General features: G+C 42.4%; 1 protein-coding gene across 2 annotated transcripts in view; it reads left to right on the top strand.

Annotated features, from left to right (window-relative positions):
• PMS1 (PMS1 homolog 1, mismatch repair system component) overlaps positions 1-22127 on the top strand; it is a 1062426-nt gene that overhangs the window by 175142 nt on the left and 865157 nt on the right. For both annotated transcript variants that reach the window (XR_015308390.1, XM_086955374.1), the window contains exons 3-4: positions 8484-8624; positions 11919-12101. Coding sequence is in view for 1 of the 2 variants with exons in the window: in XM_086955374.1 (XP_086811500.1) it covers positions 8493-8624; positions 11919-12101 (315 nt within the window). In the remaining variant the exon portion in view is untranslated. The remainder of the gene's footprint in view (positions 1-8483; positions 8625-11918; positions 12102-22127) is intronic.

The following is a 22127-nucleotide window of genomic DNA, read 5'->3' as shown; positions in this document are numbered from 1 at the left end:
GGGAAGTTGTGAGTGTGAAGGGTACAGCGGAAACAGCTCCCTCAATCCACCCATAATGTCTTTTATGGACCCGTTCAGCTCTTGAGAGATTGTTAGCATGATGTTGCTGGTGTTTAATGTGTGTGACATGTGAACAGTATCTGAAACAACAGAAACAAACTCGAAAAAGCAAAACAAGCCCAGTAACCCCAACTGCTCCCTACCATACACTACTACATTAGAATCACCTGCCGCCCAAACAAACCCTATCTACATGGTTATGGAATATGTGATACATGGTACAGTGTGCAAAGGTTCTCGGCGATATCAAATAGGTTCTTGACCAAGTGCCAGATCGGAAGCAGGGGCCAAGGACTCGGTCTGTCTTCAAGTAGGCCCTTGCATCCCTTGAAGCAGCGTCTTCAGAGGGGTCCCATCCCTGGCGGTGGTGCTGTTATTGTAGTGTTGGCAGATGGTGTCCTCTAATGGGGCTGTGTTCTGAGAAAGCTGTCAGTGGGCCCTCTCTTCCAGTGTCCACTCCTTTTCTGATTCAGCAGTGTCTAAGAAGAAGTAGCAGGAGTTGTGGAGTACCTTTAGATGTGCCGGGAAGAGAAGCATATAGGTGAGGGCCATTGCCTTTAGGTTCGGTTTGAACTCATAAAACAAATTTCTGTGCTATGGATAAGACTTGGGCAGTCCCGAAAGACAAGAATACACAATGATTGAAAAGGGACGTGAACTCGTTCTGTTGCTCCTCTAAGAATAGCATCTTGGTTCTTAAAATGAAGGATCTTGGCAATAAGAATCCTAGGTGGGGCTTCAGAGAGGGGGGCTTCTACGTCAATGCGCTGTGGGCTCTCTCGAGGATGAAGAAGGGGGATAGTATCCCAACTGGAAGCCAGGATGAGATCCAGAACTCGAGGAACTTCTCTGAAGAGGAATATTTCACCGTCAACAGAAATCCCACGAATCACAGGTTATTTTGTCATGCTTTAGGTTTGGCACCTTCCACTGGTTCAATTTTGACAAAGAAAGAGAGGTGTGAGACCATTGTCGACATCCTCCAGATGCATACTCCAGACCAGAGATTCGCCCTCCAGTCTCAGTAACTGTCTGCAACTTTTCGTAGGTCTTGGTGTAGGCGTGCAACATATATGCTGACTTCCTCTGTTTTAGTCTTGAGGGCAATGCAAGATGCCTGAATCGCAGATGGCTGAGGGTCAATGGGTTTGGTGGTCTCAGAAGCAGGGTGCATAAAGCGTACCATCTTAGTTTGCATCTGAGAGGATGATAGGCAGTCTCATCCCATGGTGACCGGCTCTCCCAGGGGTATCCCACTCCAAGTGACAGTCATTGTCAGGGCACATGGGTGAGGCACGCGCACTGCAGATTCCCAGATATTTGCGGACAACACAAGCGGTCAGCCAAACACGTCAGTAGGTCATGGGCATCAGCTAATTCTGTTTTGCCTCCGTGCAATAGGAAGAGCCGTCTTTATAATGTGCGACTGCAGATAATCTCTGGTGTGTGTACTTCTCCTGGTCCTTGGAGGAGAGCGGGTCCCAGCTGTAGTGATACTGTATCAGGGAGGCCACAGGGCAGATAGAGACTACTGAGTCACAATCATGGTGGTTGGAGTAGTTTTCCTCTGCTGTTCTGGGGTCCTTCCTACTGTGGCTGTAAACTTGGTGAAGTACATCCTTTATGCAATTGATTCTCAGGGTACCAAGGGTGAGCTGTCAGAAGCATCTGAAGTAGGTAGTTTCGGCTGCAGAGACTTCGACCTCCAACATTCAATCAATAGACGCAATACCTTGCTGTCTATCCAGTGCCTATCTTAGTGTACAATTAATGACATTTATATCACAGCAAAATTAAATAAAAACTCACGGTCCAGGGGATTCAGTTACAGGCTTCAGTAACCACGTCTATGAGGCTCTAAACCAGTACAAGTCTCACTCTATCTACAGTGGTCTACACAGCTCCTATGATGTCCCCAATATCTACAGTGTTCTAGCAGGGATAGTCCTAGCACGGTACGAGCACTGTATTAGGCTGTGTAAGCAACTACTGTGTGCGATAATCTGTAGGACAGGTGTTTTTTTTTTTATTTTGCTCAAGAGTTCATGCTCGCTGTCATTACATTGCCAAACTTGCAGGTTTATATTTTCGAGTGCAGATACAGTCTCTAAGGGCCTGATTTAGATCTTGGCGGGTGGGTCACTCCGTCACAACAGTGACAGATATCCTGTCCACCGAAATATAATTTCCCATTATACCCTATTGGATTTACATTTTGGCGGACGGGATATCCATCAACGTTGTATCTGAGCTCGTCATCAGCATCGAAGGGGTTAATAACAGAAACATCTGACACAACATTCATTTAATTACAAATAAAGTGAGGCAACACAAACAGTCTAAAAATATGTAACAGTATAGATCTATTTAAAAACAGCCCGTACCATGTGCTGAGCATCTTTTGGCAGTGGGAAGTAGGCAGGATTTTACTGCATTTTATTTTTATTTTGTAAACATTCATTTTCAAAAAAGCAGCAATTCATTGCACACAGTATATAGCAGCTTTTATAGGAAGTCACATGCAGTTAAAACATCTGGTGTGTCCCCATCAAGACCCAAAATAACCGTTATTCAAGCAATCAGTCTGGATGTCTATAGTGCTGCTAATCACCCAAAAGGGTATCCAGCTGCTTGCAGGTCCCAGGAGGCTCATTCGAAACCGCCAGAGCTTGAGGACATCAGAAAGTGAGGTGATAGGCCTGACCTCCGTGGAGGGGAGGTGGGAGTGAGGGGTCTGTTCCAGGTCTTTGCTGCATTGTAGGAGGAGTGTCGTCAGCTTCTGTCTCAAGCTACTCTCCTGGCTCTGTGATGGACATGTACAGTAAAAAGTTTCTAGAGGCGCACTCCGTCCAGGCGCACAAATGAGTCCGACTCATGTCATGATTGTTAGGAAGAGAAACCCTAGAATCCATCTTGTGTCTGTTAAACCAAGGGCACTTCACAATGGATCCTATTCGGCAAAGCCATCATACTCTCACCGCAGCACAGGCATGCTTCCATCCATGCCTTACATACACGCAAGAGTGGGTGTGTCATTTTTAAGGTGAGCTTCATGTGAGAGGAACCCTAATAATAGTCTGTTCAGCACTATTAATCCATAGGTCTTGATGGCAACAACCCAGGACGTGGACATCGTTTGGTGCGCCTCTCCTGGTAACAGAACATGTTTTGGAGCTTGGAATCCGCATGAACTGGCGTAGGCCTCAGCACACACACTAGATTGGGGTGTCAGCTGGTCAAAGAAGTCAGGATACCAGTTTCACAAGTAACCAGGTCACCCAGTTAAGGGGTACATACCGGTTTACCTTCCAGGAGGTATTGCCTTTCCAACACTTTTAGTTGTGGTACTTTGCAAATCTCTCAACTCAGACAGGTTGCCAGTGACAAGGGGAAGGCTGCTGTACACCACCTAAGTGCTTACTGTCATTATTTCACCACACTCCAACAAGGAGATACACTCCAATTTTTCTCAAGATGAACTCTCAACAAAACAGTTTGAAACACATTCCACTATAATTATAACCCCATAGCAAAAGATGGTTGTGGTACTAGTTCGTATTTCCAGGGAACTCCATATTTCCTTAACAATCCAGTTTTATATGAGGTTCTGACCCTTTTTACGTTATAAAAAAATGTCACTCGCACAATGAGAAGATTTTCATGAAAAAAACGTTTTCTCTTATGGTTATCAAAATACAAGCAACATACAGCCAATGGGTTTCAAAGTCCAACATTTCAATTTTATATATTCAGCATCTACTTGGTCCCATTAATTTAAAATGTCTGGACATAGGTCATCACAATTATTTCATCCTGTGCACCTTGCATAGAGATATCCAAGCTGTCAAATTAATTTTTTTTATCGTTTCTTTCTTTGGTCATATTCTCTTGCCACCAAGCAAAAATGTGATGAGTATTATTTTTCTACTCTGTTTTGTGTGGAGCACTGAAAACAAAGGGCCCTAATGGCATGCCAAGTAGCGTTTAAAATAGCGAAGTGGCTCTCCCACAATTGAAATGCACTTTCCGCTGCAATGTTTTTGTTCATGCATTTATGTAATGCAAATCATGACTGCTTACATTCATACATCAAACTACACGCTTAGATAGGAACATCATCTACATAGTAAAATCACTGAAGACAACTGGTAACAGATAGTTATTTGCCTCAAAGTCCTGGCTATGCATTAAAAAATATATAATTCCCATAAAATCTTATATAGGTGGTATATTAGCCAGGCAGAGTTCCATTTACCATATGTCTTTTTTAGTGGGCTCTCATGGCAACTTATCACCTCATTGTTTCACTTTGAGCTCTTCCGTCTCAGCTGCTTCCGGCTGCTCTCCCGGGCTGGCCTACAAGGGTAAATCTCTGAAGGGCTGTCAGTTGATGCCTGGTGTTCTACTGTTTGGCAGTTAGCAACAGTGCAGCAGATAACACCCAGCATCAAGAACATGTGATGTAAGTACAAACATTGTTGTTATGTTGATATCATACACTTTGATTCCGATTTCTTAGAGTTCAGAGTTATTTTTAACTTGTGCCAAGCACACATTCCAGGTGGTGTTATCATAATGACTGTGACCAGAATATGATTGAAATTCATTACAGCGCTACAACTGCCAAATACTTAATCAATTAACCTTTCTTTGTACAAGGATTTTGGATCTCTGTGCATTCAGAAACTCCCCAATAACTCTTGCTCCCTTCATTTCTACCACATAAGGTGCTTGTGAATCCAAGGCAAAGATAGTATACAACTTCCTCTTCCTGCTGATTTATGGCATGAAATATACTGTTATAGTAATATCCCCTGAATGATAGTGTTTCGATACTGTAAGGTACAAGTACACTTGATAAATAAAACCAATCATACTTTACACCCTCTATCTAGCACAACTGCTTAAAGTTTTTTTCTTAATAAACAATAATGAACCCATCAAATTCATTATCGTGCAGAAGGTTTGTGGGCGTGCATATTACATACAAAAGACCATGGGCATGCTATGCAGAAGACTGCTCTTGCCTACACTTCCCCCTCCCACTTCTCCCACTACCTCTCTTTCCAGTCTACGGTTACCCCACACTTTATTTTAATTGGAAATGTGATCCCTCCGACATTATTCTTCGTATGTCCATGCCCCTGTGTAGGTGCATGTTTTGAGATTACATTGTACGTTATTTTTCAGATAGATTTTTAAGTTACTTTTTCTACTCAATATGATATGCCTAGATATCATACTGGGACATTTCCTAGAGAAAAGGTAAGTTATTCAGTTTTTGTACATTTGCAGTTTCTTAGGGTTTTCATACAAACCATCTCCACACAAGATTTTTCACAGAAACGCAGTCCTATGGGAGAAAACGGTGTCATCGGTTTATTTTATGTTATTGAATTTTGTAACGCGCACGGATACTCCAAAGAGTGTCCCGGCCCGAACCTTGAGAAGTGAAGAAGGACCGGTAAGATAGGTTTATCAGTGAGTATTTAGGTTTTAAAGTTGGTATTCTGGGGTTAGAACCAGGGTTTCCCAGGGTCAAGGATGCACCCTCAAAGCACCCTCAGTAGCACTAGGACTCAGTGTTATCCAATGGGGGACAAGGGGCCTCCAGTTGGTGCCTGCTCATGAGCAGGCCACAAGGTTTTTGGAGCAAAGCTTCAGAACTTAAGCTCAAGGCAAAGGGGAATCCGAGTTAGCACACAATGGATGCAGGTATGTCTTTTGAGGTCAGATTTCACCTTACCGGGCCACTCGTGGTTGGGGATGGGGGGGGGGGGTCTCCAAGCAGAGACTGAAGGCGACGTAGGAGAGTCCTGGAGGGGTCAACCCACAGTGGACTCAGACTCTAGAGCGCTGAGGGACCTCATTGGTGCCAGTGGGCCACCCGTATTTGGTCCGTAGGCGTCGGGTGCAGCAGTGGTTCCAGGCATCTAGTTTCTTTGTCGTCAGCAGACTCAGAGTCTTTCTTTGGTGTTTCTTTTGCACAGAGCTTCTCTTTACAGGAGAGCCAGTCTTTGTTGAAGGCAGTCAGTCCTCCCAGTGGTTCTGATGGTCGCTGGCAGCAGGACAAGGTGCCATTTGGCGCAGTATCTCTGGAAACTGCAGACGGACCGGTATGGCTGGTGCCAAGTCAGTTCTTCTCTGTAGCCTCCTCTGTAGATTGCTGTAATCCTTCTTCGTCGTTTAGGGTTGCACCCTGAATACTGTATTTAGGGAGCTTTTTAAGGGTCTCGAGGTCAGTAGCTAATGGGCTACTGACATTAGAGTGACTACACCCTTGGTGGACCCACCCCACGTGGGGAATTGGGCACAATCCCTAATCCTGATTGGAGAATGCCTGCCATCTGTAAGATGTCGGGCACTTAGGAGTGGGGTTCGCCTCGCCTCCCCCACCTGAGAAATGGGGTTGGCAGAGGTGGGCACACCTTCTGGTCTGTTCTAATTTTTCGTGCCTGTCTTCCCGTTGAGAAGGAGGGGAGCCTGATCCTGATAGCAGGAGAGGCTGGGGAACGTGTTACAAAGGCGGAAAGGCCTTTGAAGCTCTCCTGTCACAGATGGCTCTTCTTGACATGGGGGAGGTGTGAACACCTCCACCCAGAAAATGCTTTGTTTCTAGGCTCAGGGAGTGAAGACTCCCACCCCAGGTGTCCGGAAACATGTCTAGTGGTGGCAGGCTGGGATTTACCAGTCGGGGAACCCTTTAGAGGCTGGTTGTTTTTCAGGGAGCATCTATTAGATGCCCTCTGAGTGCATTGTATAATAAATCCCACACTGGCATCAGTGTGGGTTTATTATGCTGAGAAGTTTGCTACTAAACTTCCCAAAATTCAGTAAAGCCATTATGGTGCTGTGAAGTTCGTAAATACAAACTCCCAGACCATGTACTCTTTATGGCTTTACTGCACTTACAGTGTCTAAGAATGGACCTAGACACGGTAGGGGTACAGTCCTCATGCAACTGTACCCTCACCAGTGGTATAATGCACCCAGCTGGAGGGGTGTCTTATCAATACCATAGGCATTGGGTTGGAGGCATTGCACACAGGAATTGTGCCATGTCGATTATTCACTTTCCTCTGCACCAAAACACGCAGCTTGCACTGGCAGTGTGTGTGTTAAGGGACTGGACCTCTAAGGGTAGCTCAATATGTGCTGCAGTCCTTAGAGGCCTTCTCTGGTCACATTGCCCTTGGTACCCATGGTACGTTTTACAAGGGACTTACAAGTGGCCAGAGAAGTGCCAATTGGTACAAAAGGTACAGTTTTGGGAAAGAACACAGGCTCTGGGACTCTGATTGGCAGGGTGCCAGGGCACATCAAGCCAAAGTGCATCAGAAATCTGGCAAAAGTGGGGGCTACTGCAACAGAAATCCAGCTTCCTACACCCTGCCCACTGTGTCTGGGCATGTGTTCTTGCAGACACTCATTTCCTTAGTGCATCTCTGCTCATGTATTTGCTCATTTGTGTCCATGCTTACTTTGTACAAAAAAATAAAATAAGTTCCATGGCACTCGTCAGGGGGTCATTTTGCCTGCACTGCCCATTGCCGCTGTTAGTGCTGCCAATTACAGTAACAATTCAATTACTAACCTTTACATTCCTACTGGTGTGCCAATTCTCACCATTCCAGGCCCTCAACGCTTTAAGAATGGTTTTGGCAGAAAGTATAAATCATTTTAAATGTATTTGAATTATTAGACAACTGTTGTGCTTGTCTCTAAATTAGACGAACAGCATCACCAGACTGTCATAAGTATGGGAGTTGACAAATATAAGCTGGTGCCCAGCACTGGAAACCACCTTCTCAAATGAAGAACTGATTGATGTTCATTTTTTTTACTGTAGAGGGCCTAAGAGTTCATGCCAAATGACACGAAGAACTATTAAAATTCTAACTGTGTCAACTGTCTGACCATGAGGTCCAACTTACTCAGTATACCTACCGCTGGAGCTCCTTGAGGCTTTTTCCACCAGTCTCTCTGAGCTATGCTCACTTTACAATCTGTTCCTTCTTGTAGGAACATTGACTGATCTGTTGTGAAATGTTTTTGTTAAATGTTCTTATTAGTGTGCATGCAGATGTCAACTGATTATGCTACTAAACACTTCCAGTTATGAAGGGGCCTTCAGTAGTGACTTGTGGTTTTGCACCAGCACACATTTCCACAAATGCTGATGCTTTCCAGTTGTTGATAAAATGTTAATTAATGTTTTATTTGCGATTGTTTTGTTAGCAGTAAAAAGGCTAGATCATTAATAAGATGAAGTAAGAGGGTCATGTTTGAACGTAGTACCTAATCACTGTAGGGTCCTCTCCCAGACTCTGTTAACCAGTTTAATTGCTATTGAAAATATGGTTTGTTATCATTTTAAAATGTTGGATACTGCACACTGACCATCATTCTTGACCCTCCTTAAGGTCTTCAAAATGCATCAGCTGCCATCATCAACTGTTCGCCTCCTGTCAAGCTCTCAGGTGGTTACATCAGTCGTCAGTGTGGTGAAGGAGTTAGTGGAAAATTCAATTGATGCCGGAGCCACCAGTATCGATATTAAATTGGTATGTCTTCAGGCTACCGTTATTTTTAAACAGGCTCCCGCTGAACTAGGAATGGTCTGTTTATGTCCATTGCTTTGGGTCACTTCCATACACCCAGTCTTCCAAACTATAAAGTAATGAATTGGCACATTTTTTCATTGTACCAAATCATGTGAATGGTATGGGAAATTATCAGTAGAAGTTAAAATCATCCATTGTAATATACTGTAGGAATTATGCATTCTTTCCCCTTAACATCTATATACCACACAAACATATTGATAATATTACTAACCTTTAGAATAGTAATACATTTAACTACTTTCAAGTTATGCATTTGCTTGAAAGCATTGAAAATAAAAAAAGTGGTGGTTCATGGGTGAACATTTGCATACTTTGCTTCTGCTGGAGCCTCAATTTCAGAGAAAATGTGTGTGGTCTTTAGATTTTGTAGGGGGAATGTATCTAATGTTTTTATATTGGAGACCAATGCATAATGCTATTACCAGAAGGCATTATGGCACTGAAGTCTGAATGTCAACTGTAAAATTAGATTTTAGTGATTAACCAAGACTTCAAGGTCTTCTTAGGAGCCAGAAAGGTCTGTAGCAGACATAGAATAACCACTTGCCCCAAGCTTATTACAGCCACGGTTTACAGTCCTGGGCTTTTGTGTGATAACCTAATGCATTCTCTGTGTTGTAGTATTGTTTTCCTTCCATTAAACGAATTATACTATGGCACTTGAAATCAGTCGTTTGTGGGTGAATTGTTCTTATAGCCTTGGAAAATATAGATGGATCACTTGTTTTTTGGCTTGGACTGAAAATCCAATATCAAACATATTAAAAACAAGTAATGCCTGAAAAACCACCCACTAGTGATCTCATATTAGTTATAAAAAGAAAAGGTCTTCAAAGTACAACATTACAATAACGTTTTGGTTTCCAGTTTATGGAGCCACTAGTGATTCGGTAGCTGGGGTGGATGAGGCAGGGATTGCAAGGAAACGTGTGTCCTGAAAATCGTGAAAGAGCTGTTAGGGCAAAAGATAGTGTACTGGACATAGTCAGAGCGGGCATCCTTGTAGAGGTACATTACATGGTTGAAATTCTTAGCTTGGATGGCCTTTTATTGTACCCATAGCTTGTATCAGAATGCACTGAGGATTGAGATTTAAAATCAAGGACCAACTGTGACTTTAAAAATATATATCACTTTGGATGATAAGGCCTAGAAAGCTGTTCAAATGGTTTTGCAATTGTGGCTACTGGTCAATTCAGTGCAGCGCATTGAATTTGGGTGATGACCGTTGGACATTGTCTCCTCTTTGGGGCCGAAACTGAGAGATGCATAGTCTCCTTGGGTCAGAGATGATCGTGGCTGGGATTACCACATTTCAGACTCTACTATGTACTTCAGTAGGTTATTGATCTATAATCACTCAGTATCTTTTTGTGGCTCCGGTGACTCAGTTTCTTGAAGCATTGCCCATGCAGGCTTTAGTCATCTGGAACTTGCTCTGGTCTTCCGAGTCAGAGAGTCAGCAGCTCTTTTCTCCTCTTGTTAGGAAATTCTCAACCCTTAGAGGAGGACAATAATAGCGCATTAATCATAATAAACATGTCTCTAAGCTGGTACATTCAATCTCACCAAAGTCCAGATATAGGACAAGTAATGGCTGGATGGGGACTATATTTATTCTACTTTAAGAGTATTGTGAAAGTCTTCATGACACACTAATTTAATCAAGGTGACATGTTAACAGTCTTATTCATCTTCTACAGAAGCTAATCTTTAAAGCAGAGGTTCACTTGACAATGTAAATCACACCTGACTTACTCAGCTAAGTTTTTCTGTTCCGTAGGAGATGCCAGGCTCAATTCAGGGTGGGGGTTCAGGGGGGCTCAAGGCTCTCAAGAACAGTGTACACAGAAGCTGAGTAAGCAGGAAGGGAGATGTAGATTCCTGTAAGCCACAGACCTCTTGGATCTTTAGAGCAGGTGTCCAAGAAACAAACAAGTAAAAAAATATATATTTGTATTGGTTTTTAGTCAAAACATATAGCAAAAACAATACCCCCTCCTCTTTACAGAAGGCATGTGGACAAGCGTGCTTCCACCAACATACATTGCTTTTCATTCTTCTAGAACTGAACCATTATTCACTTCAGTACCCCACTGGTCTCTCCGTTGGTCCTTGTGCCCCTGGGGTTGTGTCTAAGACCAGAGTTGGATCCCCATCCCACCTTGTCTTGTCCCTTCCCTGAAACTCTACCCTATTTCCTCCCTCATTTCCATCCATGGGCTCCAGATCTTCTTGAACTTACAGGGGCATCCACTTGCTCAATAAGTCAACTGCTTCGCTCCCATACAATAGTCCATACCTTCCCCCTTCTCGCGCCTAGTTGGCAACATCCTCCCTCGCCAATGTTTAAGGAGATCCCTGCAAGCAACCATCGAGGCCAAGTTGCTGAAATGGAACAAACATTTTTCTCACATCCTCAGGTGGCCACGGACATCCTGCAGTGCAGCCGTAATTTTGTATATAACAACCTTGTCCTCCATAGACACTGTTCACCCGGCTTACCATCTAGGATGTCTGCCTTAGTAAAACACGACTTGTAACGTTTTACGTACTGTTTGATAGGCCACTTATAAGGGGGTGGCACAGAGGTTTTTCCCCTCTTCAGATGTACAAGTAAAAAGGCAGGTGTTATCAGCAGTAAATTGCCCCATAGCCTTCTACAAGGGGGTAGAAACCACCCTTCATGAGTGGGGTTACACTTGAGATCCCCCCCCCCCCCCCCCCCCCCCAAACCAGTTGAGCTAAAGCTCTTCTCTAAAATGTGGTTAAAAAACCATGGCACATTTCAAGTAGTCTTAAAATTGGCTTAGTGCACTGGATGAAGCCGAATTACTGTTGACCACTTACTGACCTCAAAAGGTTGGAAGACTGAAGTGGGTTTTCCAGGATTCACAATTAGCTCACTGGGTAATCCTACCAACTGTACGCCTGGCTCTACTGAGTGCAGCTAAATTATTTATTTTGATAAGCTATGCATTCCAAAAATAAATCAATACCATAGTCTAAATAGTCTGATGTATGGCTCTGTACTAGCTGCAACCCTTGTTCTAGTATGTGTTTTGAAATCTGAATATTGTGTAATAACTAACTAACATTATTGATCTACCTTGGCTTGTACATTTGCCCTTGCTTTCTAAACGAGACATTTCCTTCACTCCTTACTTATTTTTTGCTACTATATGATGCACTGAAGTAGGTCATTGATTACACCTATTTTAACTTTTACAGGAAAATTATGGATTTGATAAGATAGAGATACGTGACAATGGTGATGGGATCAAGGCTGTGGATACGCCAGTCATGGCAGTTCGGCACTACACTTCTAAAATCAACAGCCATGAGGATCTGGAAAACTTGGAAACTTATGGATTTCGAGGGGAAGCCTTAGGGTCAATATGCTCACTGGCAGAGGTAAGAGATTGATTCCAAGCTCATAGGTTCTTGAAATGATAACTAATGTTATCATTTCCAGTTAAAGTAATAATGTATTTGAAAATTAGTTTGCATGTATAGTCGTCTAGCAGATAAAGTTGTTATGAGATCATTCATCTTTAATTTTCAAGACATGAGGGACCTGCCTTTCGTTAAAGTGACATCTTTTTTTTTTTCAAATGCCAATGTGCTTCTGAGGTTACCAAACAATTGGTAAGTATTTGCTATAAGTACAACATAAAAAGTGGCACTCTTGAGATCTGATGATTTCCAGCCCACAAAAAATATCTGAACTTCCAAATGAGGAAAAAATGAATTGTGTCAGCCATGAAGGTGTTCTGATAGTTTCATCTTAATCGGGTAATGCCGCTACTGAAATGCAACACTTATAATAAAGGAAAAGTACTCAGTAGTGGGGTATTTGATTAATAACTAATTGTATAAAACTGTCTTTTCTCATATCTCCATGTTTCATATGGCAGAGTATCAAATAACTATACAAAGGGTAATATGAATGAAACTCCTATTCAAGTTAATGTAGTTGCTGCTCAGTATTTTATAATGAACAGCTGCTCAACAGCATGCTCTTGGTCAGCATTCGCTACATCGCATCAGCTTGACATACAAGAATCTTAAGCTTAGTTCATTTTTAAGCATGTGCATACAATTTTCTATTCCTCTACGCATTTCTGATCTTTCTTCCAGTGGGTACCTTCATTAGAACTTTTATGAAATATGATAAAGTAAAAGTGCTTCCTGCCACCACCAGCTATTGACTGGGAGTCTAGGTTTAAGCCACTGTTGGGCTATGTTGTGATTGCATTACATGTAAAACCTTATGAGCTTCCATATTTGGGAGTTCTTATAGTGTTGTAAGAATAGAATGTGGTGGAGAGAAGGGTCGAAGAGAGATGGGAGCTGGACAGATATATTGGCTCTCCGTACTTGTATTGTACCAGGGTAATTTTCTATGGAATAAATTATTCTTGTAACTCATTTGAGAGCGTTATCTTTACAAATTTGGCGGCAGGATTGGGCCCACTGACCCTGGCATTACCTTCTCCGGATGACTATCTACAAAACCCACATTTGTGAATTCCTGAAATTATGAGAGTTTATGAAAGGCCACCACACTTTACTCAACTTCAAGAAACATGCCTGCCACACTGGACGTGCAGGATATGGACAACTACATTTTAAAGACTCGACAAACTGTAAGTTGAAGCCTGCCTCCTTTGAATTGAGTCCAGCGTTCCAGCACCCACTACCCAGCGAGCCACTTTGTTCACGAGCATCCCTGCAAGCTGCTTACTTTACGAGCATCTCTGAAGCTGAGCAGTGATCCAGCGTGCACTGCTGAGAGACATCTTCCCCCACTAGCATCACTGAAGCTGCATGCCTCAAGTGACTTCACAGTGTGACCTCCGACCTTATTTGCAGCCATTTTGCAGCTAAAAAAAAGGTATATAAAAAGGTGTGTACAGTCTCTTACCATAGCGACTTGCCAATTCACAGTTCGTGGTTAGCGTTCAAGTTTATTATGCATTCCAACATGTTCAGACAACTTACTATGAGCAATTTGTAGGCTGTAACCACTCGTGTATGCAACATTACTAGACTACAGACAAGATTTAACGTCTAGTAGTATCTCATTGCACTAGTCCGTTTTATGTGCACAGCTTTGCAGCTTTACCATCTCATAGCATTGCAGGTACATTTCATCGCATTCATAAAATTAATTTTGGTAGGGTTAGATTTCTTTACGGTCTATTAATATGGCTATGCCTTTAAACCTTACTCCGATACCAAAGGGGATGATGGACGGAGCATTTGAGCAAATCAAACTCTCACCCCCAGTCAACTGATCTGGGTTTAATCCAGCATCATTCTTTAACTCACTCCACCACCCAAGATAGCCTGACTGATGAGGGTTATGAACCCGAAACAGTTTCCACGGATGCTTGTTTCCGGTCTAGGGAAGACATGGCTTGGCAGTTCGGGCTGGGCTGTTCCCATGAGGCACAGGGTCAGACTGATTTGCATGTGGCCATGTCTGAACTGGGGTGGTGGAGTGAGCTAAAGAATGATGCTGGATTAAACCCAGATCAGTTGACTGGGGCTGAGTGTTTGATTTGCTCAAATGCTCCGTCCATCATCCCCTTTGGTATCACTTTAAACCTTACTCCACCACAAGCTTTTATTCCAGCTTCTGGTGAAAATGTGAAGAGTGGTGGGAATTTTTGTTTAAATTGATATCGACTCTTGGTGATGAAGATGATGACATTTTACACCTGAGAAAAAGAGCAAAGTATTGGTACATTGCTTTGGGCCAATTACACTTAAAATGTATTATAACATTGGATAAAAAGTTCGACATCCTGGACAGGGAGATGTTGTTACAAATGCCCTTGAGGACCTGGTTTGTTACTTTGCACCAACAGTTTGTGTAGGAGCCAATAGATATACGTTTTATCACAGGAAACAAGGCACAGATGAGTCAATAGAAAAATGTGTTCCTGATTTGACAATTCTGGTACTAACTTGTTGTTTTGGTTCGCTACATGATGAACTAATAAGTGATTAAATCGTAATGCATGCCTCAAATTCAACTCTGCAAGAGAATCTTTGGGCAAAAGGGGAGCCATCTCTCCAAGAAGTTATTGATGTGGTAAAAACAGCTGAACTAACAGGCACATGTGCTAAGACTGTATTAATAAAAGATAAGGAGGAGGACAAAGAAAATATTACTAAAGTAAAAGCAGGGAAAAAGTATAACATAGACAATAAAAAAAGCCAGAAGTCCGGAAATGTGGTGCAATCAAATTCCAAGAGGGCCTCATCATCGACTGTGTGCCACAGATGTGGTAACGTTAGCCACTTTTGCAAATTACAAGATCTTCCCTGCTGGGAATAAAAAGTGTCCCGGTTCTGGCATGATAGGTCATTTTTACAAAGTGCGTCGTAAAAGGAAAGACAATGCTATTGAGTTCTTGGCTGAGAACCTTAATTCGAAGTCAGACTCCAGTAGTACGGATGAATATGGTATGAACATTTGTATCCTAGATGAGACTGATCATTTAGACATAATAGGTTATGATGTTATCCCCAATGATAGCACATTATCCAGAGAGTTAAGAAAGAAACCTGTATGTGAAATGACATTTGGTGGGAGGGGGAGGTGTTAAAATGTCCATTGTTGCAGATTCAGGCTCCCCCTATACTATAATTAACAGGACAATATGGAAAGAAAAATTTGTAAAGAGCATTGGTGAGCATTTGGAAGTTCCTGATATAGTACCCAAAAGTTTCACTAGTGAAACAATTGACATTTTAAGGATTCAGGAAGTTACTGTTTGATTTCAAGGGCAGAGAGGCTCAGTGTAAATGTTATGCATCCAAGGGAGCCACATTTGTTTTGGTTTGGAGAGATTAGGATGGGTTGGATCCCAATAGCTCTGAGCTTGAGTTGGTGTTACGAGACAAGGAAGAGGAACGATTAGTAGAAATGTTTACCGGGGTATTTTCGGGAAAAATTGGGAGCTTGCAAGGGTTCCAATACACAATCGTCTTTAAGGAAGATGCCATGCCATGCTTTTGCAAGGCAACACAAATACCAGGGAAACACCCATTACAACAACAGTCCTTTCACGCGCTGCCATCGCAATGCGACTTTAACAAAGCAGGAGGCTTTACATGCTTTTGGAACGCAAGCTACAACTGCGCATTGACTTTTACATCGCTAACAATGCCATCACGTGTGCAAGATGATGGACTATGACAGATGCAAGATGATGAAAGGGTGGATGGATGGATGAAGGATGGATGGATGAAGGATGTATGTATGTATGTATGGATAGATGGATAAAACGTTGCATGGATGAATGATGAATGATGGATGGATGTGTGAAAAGGTGGGCCGTTGAATGCTGGGTGGATGGATGGAAGGGTGGATGGATTAAAGATGGATGGAAGAATGAAAGGGTGGATGGATGAAGGATGGATTTATGCATGTATAAAAGGTGGATGTATGGATGGATGGATAAAAGGTTGCATGGATGGATGGATGGATGAAGGATGGATGGATGGATGGATGGATGGGTGGATTGATGAGTGAAAAGGTGGGTGGATGGATGGAAGGGTGGGTGAATTAAAGATTGATGTATGGATGTATGGATGTAAGGTTGAAAGAGTGGATGGATGAAGGATGGATATATGGATGGATAAAAGGTTGCATGGGTGAATGATGGTTGTGTGAAAAGGTGGGTGGATGAATGATGGATGGATGTGTGAAAAGGTGGGTGGGTGGATGAATGATGGGTGGATGGATGGGTGGGTGGGTGGATGGATGAATGATGGATGGATGGTTGGATGGATGAAAGATGGATGGATGTATGGATGGAAGGAAGGATGAAAGGGTGGATGGGTGTATGGATGGATAAAACGTTGCATGGATGAAGGATGGATGGATGGATGTGTGAAAATGTGGGTGGATGAATGATGGCTGGATGGATGGAAGGGTGGATGGATGAAGGATGGGTGTATGGATGGATAAAAGGTTGCATGGATGAATGGATGTGTGAAAAGGTGGGTGGATGATGGATGGATGGATGGATGAAAGAAAAATGGATGGAAGGATGAAAGGGTGGATGGATAAATGATGGATGTATGGATGCTAAGGTGGATGGATGGATGGATGGATGAAGGATGGATGTATGGATCACATACTGTAATTTGGTTAAGTGGGGCAGCACGTACCTGGTTTCACTGGTTGCACATCCTATCCTGTGATTCATAAACCAAGAAGAAACAGGTGTATCACGTGAAATAAATTGCCATTTTTCAGGATGCGCAGCCTGGTCCTCAAGCTACTTCCCCTTCGCTCCCTGCAGTTTGAGGTTCTTCCAAACACACGTTGAACAGGATTTTGCCCCTGACTTTGCTGCAGAATCAGGGCGTGTCAAACTATCGTCATTTAAAACCTTTCCCTGAGATGTCATGAGAGAGAAATGCAAAGAAATGGCTTGGCACAAGACGTGAGGGTGCTCTTGCTTAGTCAGTGAGAGCTCAGTCACTACTCCCATCATGACTGTGACCTCTCACCACAGTCTGGCATTCAACATCCTTGCAGCATTTTACTTGCCTTGCGCTGGTTAGATGTTAGGCAGGGCCTATCTGGATCACCATGAGCTTCACAGGACGGCGGAGATGGCCACCCGAGCCGCCAGGCTGCGCACCATGCCGCCTGCCCGCAGTCCACACCGGCGATTCACTGGAGATGCAGAGGCTACACGCTGGGGTGTCCAGGCACACAACGGTGTTGTTGGGGCAGGGGCCGCAAGCAAGGGAGGCTGCTCAGCTAAGACTCCACTGCCCGGCGTGAGTGTGATCCGGGCCCTGACCACGGCGGACCCAGTCCCACAACACCCTTCACACTCTTCCTGCCAGCAGGGTCACAGGGCCTCCTCCGGGACCTGATAGTTCTGCGCAGGGGTTCCTTAGGGGCTCTCCACTGGTCGCGACCAGCACCAGGGCCACCGCCGCTCCGGAGGGGTGTGCTCGTGCTGGGGGTAGTGTGTGTTATTTCGGGAAACAAATGCGATGTCAAAGCATGCGCGTTGTTTGTTTGCGTAGTGATTGTGTTTTGTATACATTTCAATGGTGGAGCGAAGTAATGGGTTGCGTTGTGACAGCGTGCGTTGTGAATGTGTGTGCAATGTAAAAACGGCGATGTGAATGTTTGCGATGAAAACGTTTGCGATGTAGCATCATGCATCCCAAATACCATGACCATCATGGAAGACGTTTTGAGTGAATTACAAAAATGACAGTCTGATAAGATCATTGAACCTATAGAGACTGCTGATTCTGTCACAGCACTTGTGGTGGCACGACGTGCCAATGGTATGATCTGATTATGTGTGGACGTAAGGAATTTTTGAATTGGAACATTCTGGTTGACCAGTTTTTCCTACCTGAAATCAATGAATTAGTGCCTATAACCAAAGTTATTGAATGGTTTACAGCTATAGGCCTTACTTCTTCCTACTGCCAGGTTCCACTACACTCTTCTAGTAGGAGACTTACTGCTTTCATAACACCGTTTGTGTGTTTCCAATTTGTCAGAGTACCTTTTGGACTTGCAGTGGCAATGTTCCACAGGCTAATGTACAAATTATTCAAGGAGGTGGAGAATGTCACGTTTTTTTTCAAGACAATATACTAGTGAATCGGAAAACCAAGAAGGATCATGATCAGAAACTTAATCAGTTTTGAGTATGGGAAAGGTCTTACTGCTAAATATGGAAAATGCAAGTTTTCAAAGAAAGAAGTAACATACTTGGGTCATGTAGTAAGCAGAAAGGATTATACCTGAAACAGAATTGTTGAAAAAGTAAGGATGACATGAGAGTTTTAAGTTCTTGCTGAATCGTACTCGAAATTCATGAATCTTTCGAGTAAAACATAACACATCAGGCAACTGTTAAAAAACAAGAACAAGTTTGAGTGGACAAGTGAGTTTCAAAATGCATTCCAGGAAATGAAAAATATATATTTGTCAGCGTTCTTCTTTGTGTGTTCGACCCCAAACTTAGAAGCATAATTACTCCAGATGCAAGTGGGAAGGATATAGGGGCAGTTGTTCCACAAATTAACCACAAATCAGGAAAGAAGAATGTTGTCACTTTTGCCTTATACTCTCTAACCCCAATAGAGGAGAAATATGCCGTAATAGAACGTGAAGCAAGTGACACACAAATGATGGACGGAATGCAGAACAAATCAAACATTCACCCTCAGTCAAGAGATCTGGATTAAATCCATTGTTCTTTTGCTCACCATGCTTCCCCGGTTTGGACCCAGCCATATGCAAATCAGTCTTAACCCTGCTCCTCATGGGAACACTCCAGCCTGAACTTCCAAGCCCGGTCCTTCCTGTACCAGAAACGTGAAGCACTTGGATGTGTTTGGGTACTAGAATACTTTAGGCAATATATTTGGGGTTCACCTGTTACATTAAGGCATAATTATAAACCCTTGATGAAAATCCTTACTTGTACAATGCTTCTCTCCTTTTAGCAGAAATGTCTATAAAATGTTTGAACTATAACTACAAAGTACAGTATGTACTGGGGGTAAAGATCAGAGTTGCAAACTTTTTAAGCAGGATGCCAGTACCTTTTTTGAAAAAAGTGAGAGTGTGAGAGTAAGAATTAGTCAAGGATGGCCTGAGAGAAGTGCTCTTGAAAAACATCTGGGACGTTTGGAATGAGCATTCTGAAGTAGAAGGCAAAGTTACTAGGAATGGTAAGATGGTTCATCCAAAAGGGATCAAAAGATAATTTTGGATATTTGTCACAAGGGTTATTTAGGTATTGCTAAGACCAAAGGAAGGATGACATTGTTGTAATGGTCGCCTGGAATGGATTTAACAGTAGAACGGCAGGTTAGGAAATGTGTTAGTAGTAATCATTCAGACAAAACACAGATAACCCTAGGGCCACCTTTGTATCCCATAAGTAGTCCCAACATGCCATTGGAGAGAATTGACCCTGATATTACTGGACCTAGTATAGACAAAAGAGATTTTGAAATATCTCATTGTAGTTTTTGACCATTGGCTAGAAATTGCTTGTGCTTTCAAGACAGATGCTGCTACAGGTGTGAAATATCTTAATGGCATATTTCTGAAGGAGGTTTTACCGAAAATTGTCGTCGGTGATAATTATTATCCTCAATTTGTTCAAGTTTTTTTAAACTGGAATGGCATTTTGCATAAAACCACATCTGTTTATCACCCTGCCGATTATGGCGCTGTGGAGGGCTTTAACAAGGTTATTAAAGGCACTGTGCAACTCGCAGTAAACTCTGGTCTAAATTGGAGGAAATGTTACGCACACTTTGGGCATTTAGAATAACCCCAGGTCATAGCCCATTAAATTGATGAGAGTAAGAGTGCCATTTTTGGGAGACAATTTGGAATGGATGCCAAAATCCAAAAAAGGGAATCGGTCCTCTGCTGATGTCAAGGAGAGACTATAGTTAGCACAGGATCTATTGCAAAACAAATTATGATACCTTACATAAAAGTAAGCCTGTCCACATTGTGAAGGTAAAAAAAGGTATCACAGTGAAAAAAGAACGTACATTTTCTGAATCTCTACATGTCCTACTGTTAAGCAATAGAAGAGTTCGGCCTATGAATCTCCTTTCTATTTAAATGTGAAAGATTGTCAAGGAAAATGGATGTAAGGAAGCGAGATGTTGGAATATTATGAGCTGGTTATTAGAGAGAGGAAATTGGGAAGAGAGTGCACAATCGGGTGCAGGAATTTGGGCAAATCCAGAAGACAGTGAAAGTGTACAAGATGGGAGAAGTGGAATGTGAATGCTGCGCAAGGATAATATGTCTTCTGAAGGTGACGTAGGGAGGATCAAAAGGAATGTAAGGAAACCAAAAAGATTTGAAGATTTTGTGGCAGTGAAGTGCGTTTGTGAGCGCATGTGAGGTTGTTACCGTATATATCATTAATCATATCTCATTTGATGTCATTTTGTGTTTTGATTAAGTGTAAATATAGAGTGGGTTTATTTATCAAGATTGTTTATTTTTTTTAGTTTTACATTTGTTTCATTTATTACTTTTAATTTAAAATGATAACTTTGTTCTTCAGAAAAGAGAGAGATTTGTTGTGATTGCATTCCATGTAAAACCATATGAACTTCAATACTTGGGAATTCTTATAGCGACGTTAGACTAGAATGTGGTGGAGAGTAGGATCGGAACAAGATGGGAACTGGTTGGATGTATTGACTCTCCATACTTGTAATGTACCAGGATAATTTTCTATGAAATACATTAATCTTGGAACTCCTCTGAGAGTGTTATCTTTACAGGCTACATTGATTTGCTGCAAATATTACAGCATATCTTACTAATCACTGGAAGACATTTTTTAAGTTACTTGGTGGGGACAGCCTATGTGTCTGAATTTTAGATTTCCTATTCAGGGGTGTCTAATGATGGATATAGATAAAAATAGTGACTACTTGGATTCATAGCATTTTGCATGTATAGTCATTTTTCTTGCAAACTGATACATCTGCTATCCTCTAAATGTAGTTGTCATTATGAGGAATTAAAAAATGTTGTGACAAGTAGAAGTCTCTCATTTGCTCTTATATTTCTCCTATTATAAGGAAAATTAAGAGACTATAATGGCAGCCTTCTCCCAATGCCAGAGGAGAAGGATTAAAAAACTAAGGAATCTTCACAAAGGACACCCGAAGAAAGAAACAGGAACTACATTTAGGGAGGAAAGAAAATCATATGATGATAAAAAGAAAACACGAGGCAAAAACAATGCAAAAATCAGATTTTTTTTTTCATTAAACAAATTCTAACAGATCAAAGGGAAGGAAGCAAAACAGAGAAGCAGCAATGCAGAAAAAGAACAAGGGAGAAAGAAGGGAATGTCATAATGCCGTGTGGAGCAGCCGGTAAGAGAGGCAGCTGGTGCAGAAACCCATCACTGCATCCACCCAAAAAGTGGGGGCAGCATTTTTGTCTCTTTTGGACTGGAAGTGGAAGATGCATACTCTTCTTGGGTCAGGGATGACCCTAGCTGTGATCACCACATTTCAAACTCTGCTATGTGTTTCTGCAGGTTCTTGACCTTAAATCATTCAACAGCTTTTTGTGGCTCCTGTTACTCGGTTTCTTGAGGCATTGGCCATGCAGACTTCAGTCAGCTGGACTTGCTCTAGTATCTTAGTCAAGACCTGCTCTCCTCTTGCTAGGAAATTCCCCCTTGGAAGAAGACCACAATATAGCCTTAACCCTAATAAACATGTTTCAGGGCTGGTACGTACAATCTCATCAAAGTCCAGATGAAGCACAAGTAACGGCTGGATCAGTAAAGCATGAATTCTGCTTCAAGGGTATTGAGCAAGCCTTCTTGAAACACCTTTCTAATCAAGGTGAAGTTTTAACAGCTGTATTCACCT

This window comes from Lissotriton vulgaris, chromosome 2_1 (genome assembly GCF_964263255.1).
Source record: "Lissotriton vulgaris chromosome 2_1, aLisVul1.2, whole genome shotgun sequence".
Taxonomy (NCBI): Eukaryota; Metazoa; Chordata; class Amphibia; order Caudata; family Salamandridae; genus Lissotriton; species Lissotriton vulgaris.
The sequence above is the reverse complement of the archived record's forward strand: the minus strand, read 5'-3'. Positions and strand labels throughout refer to the sequence as shown.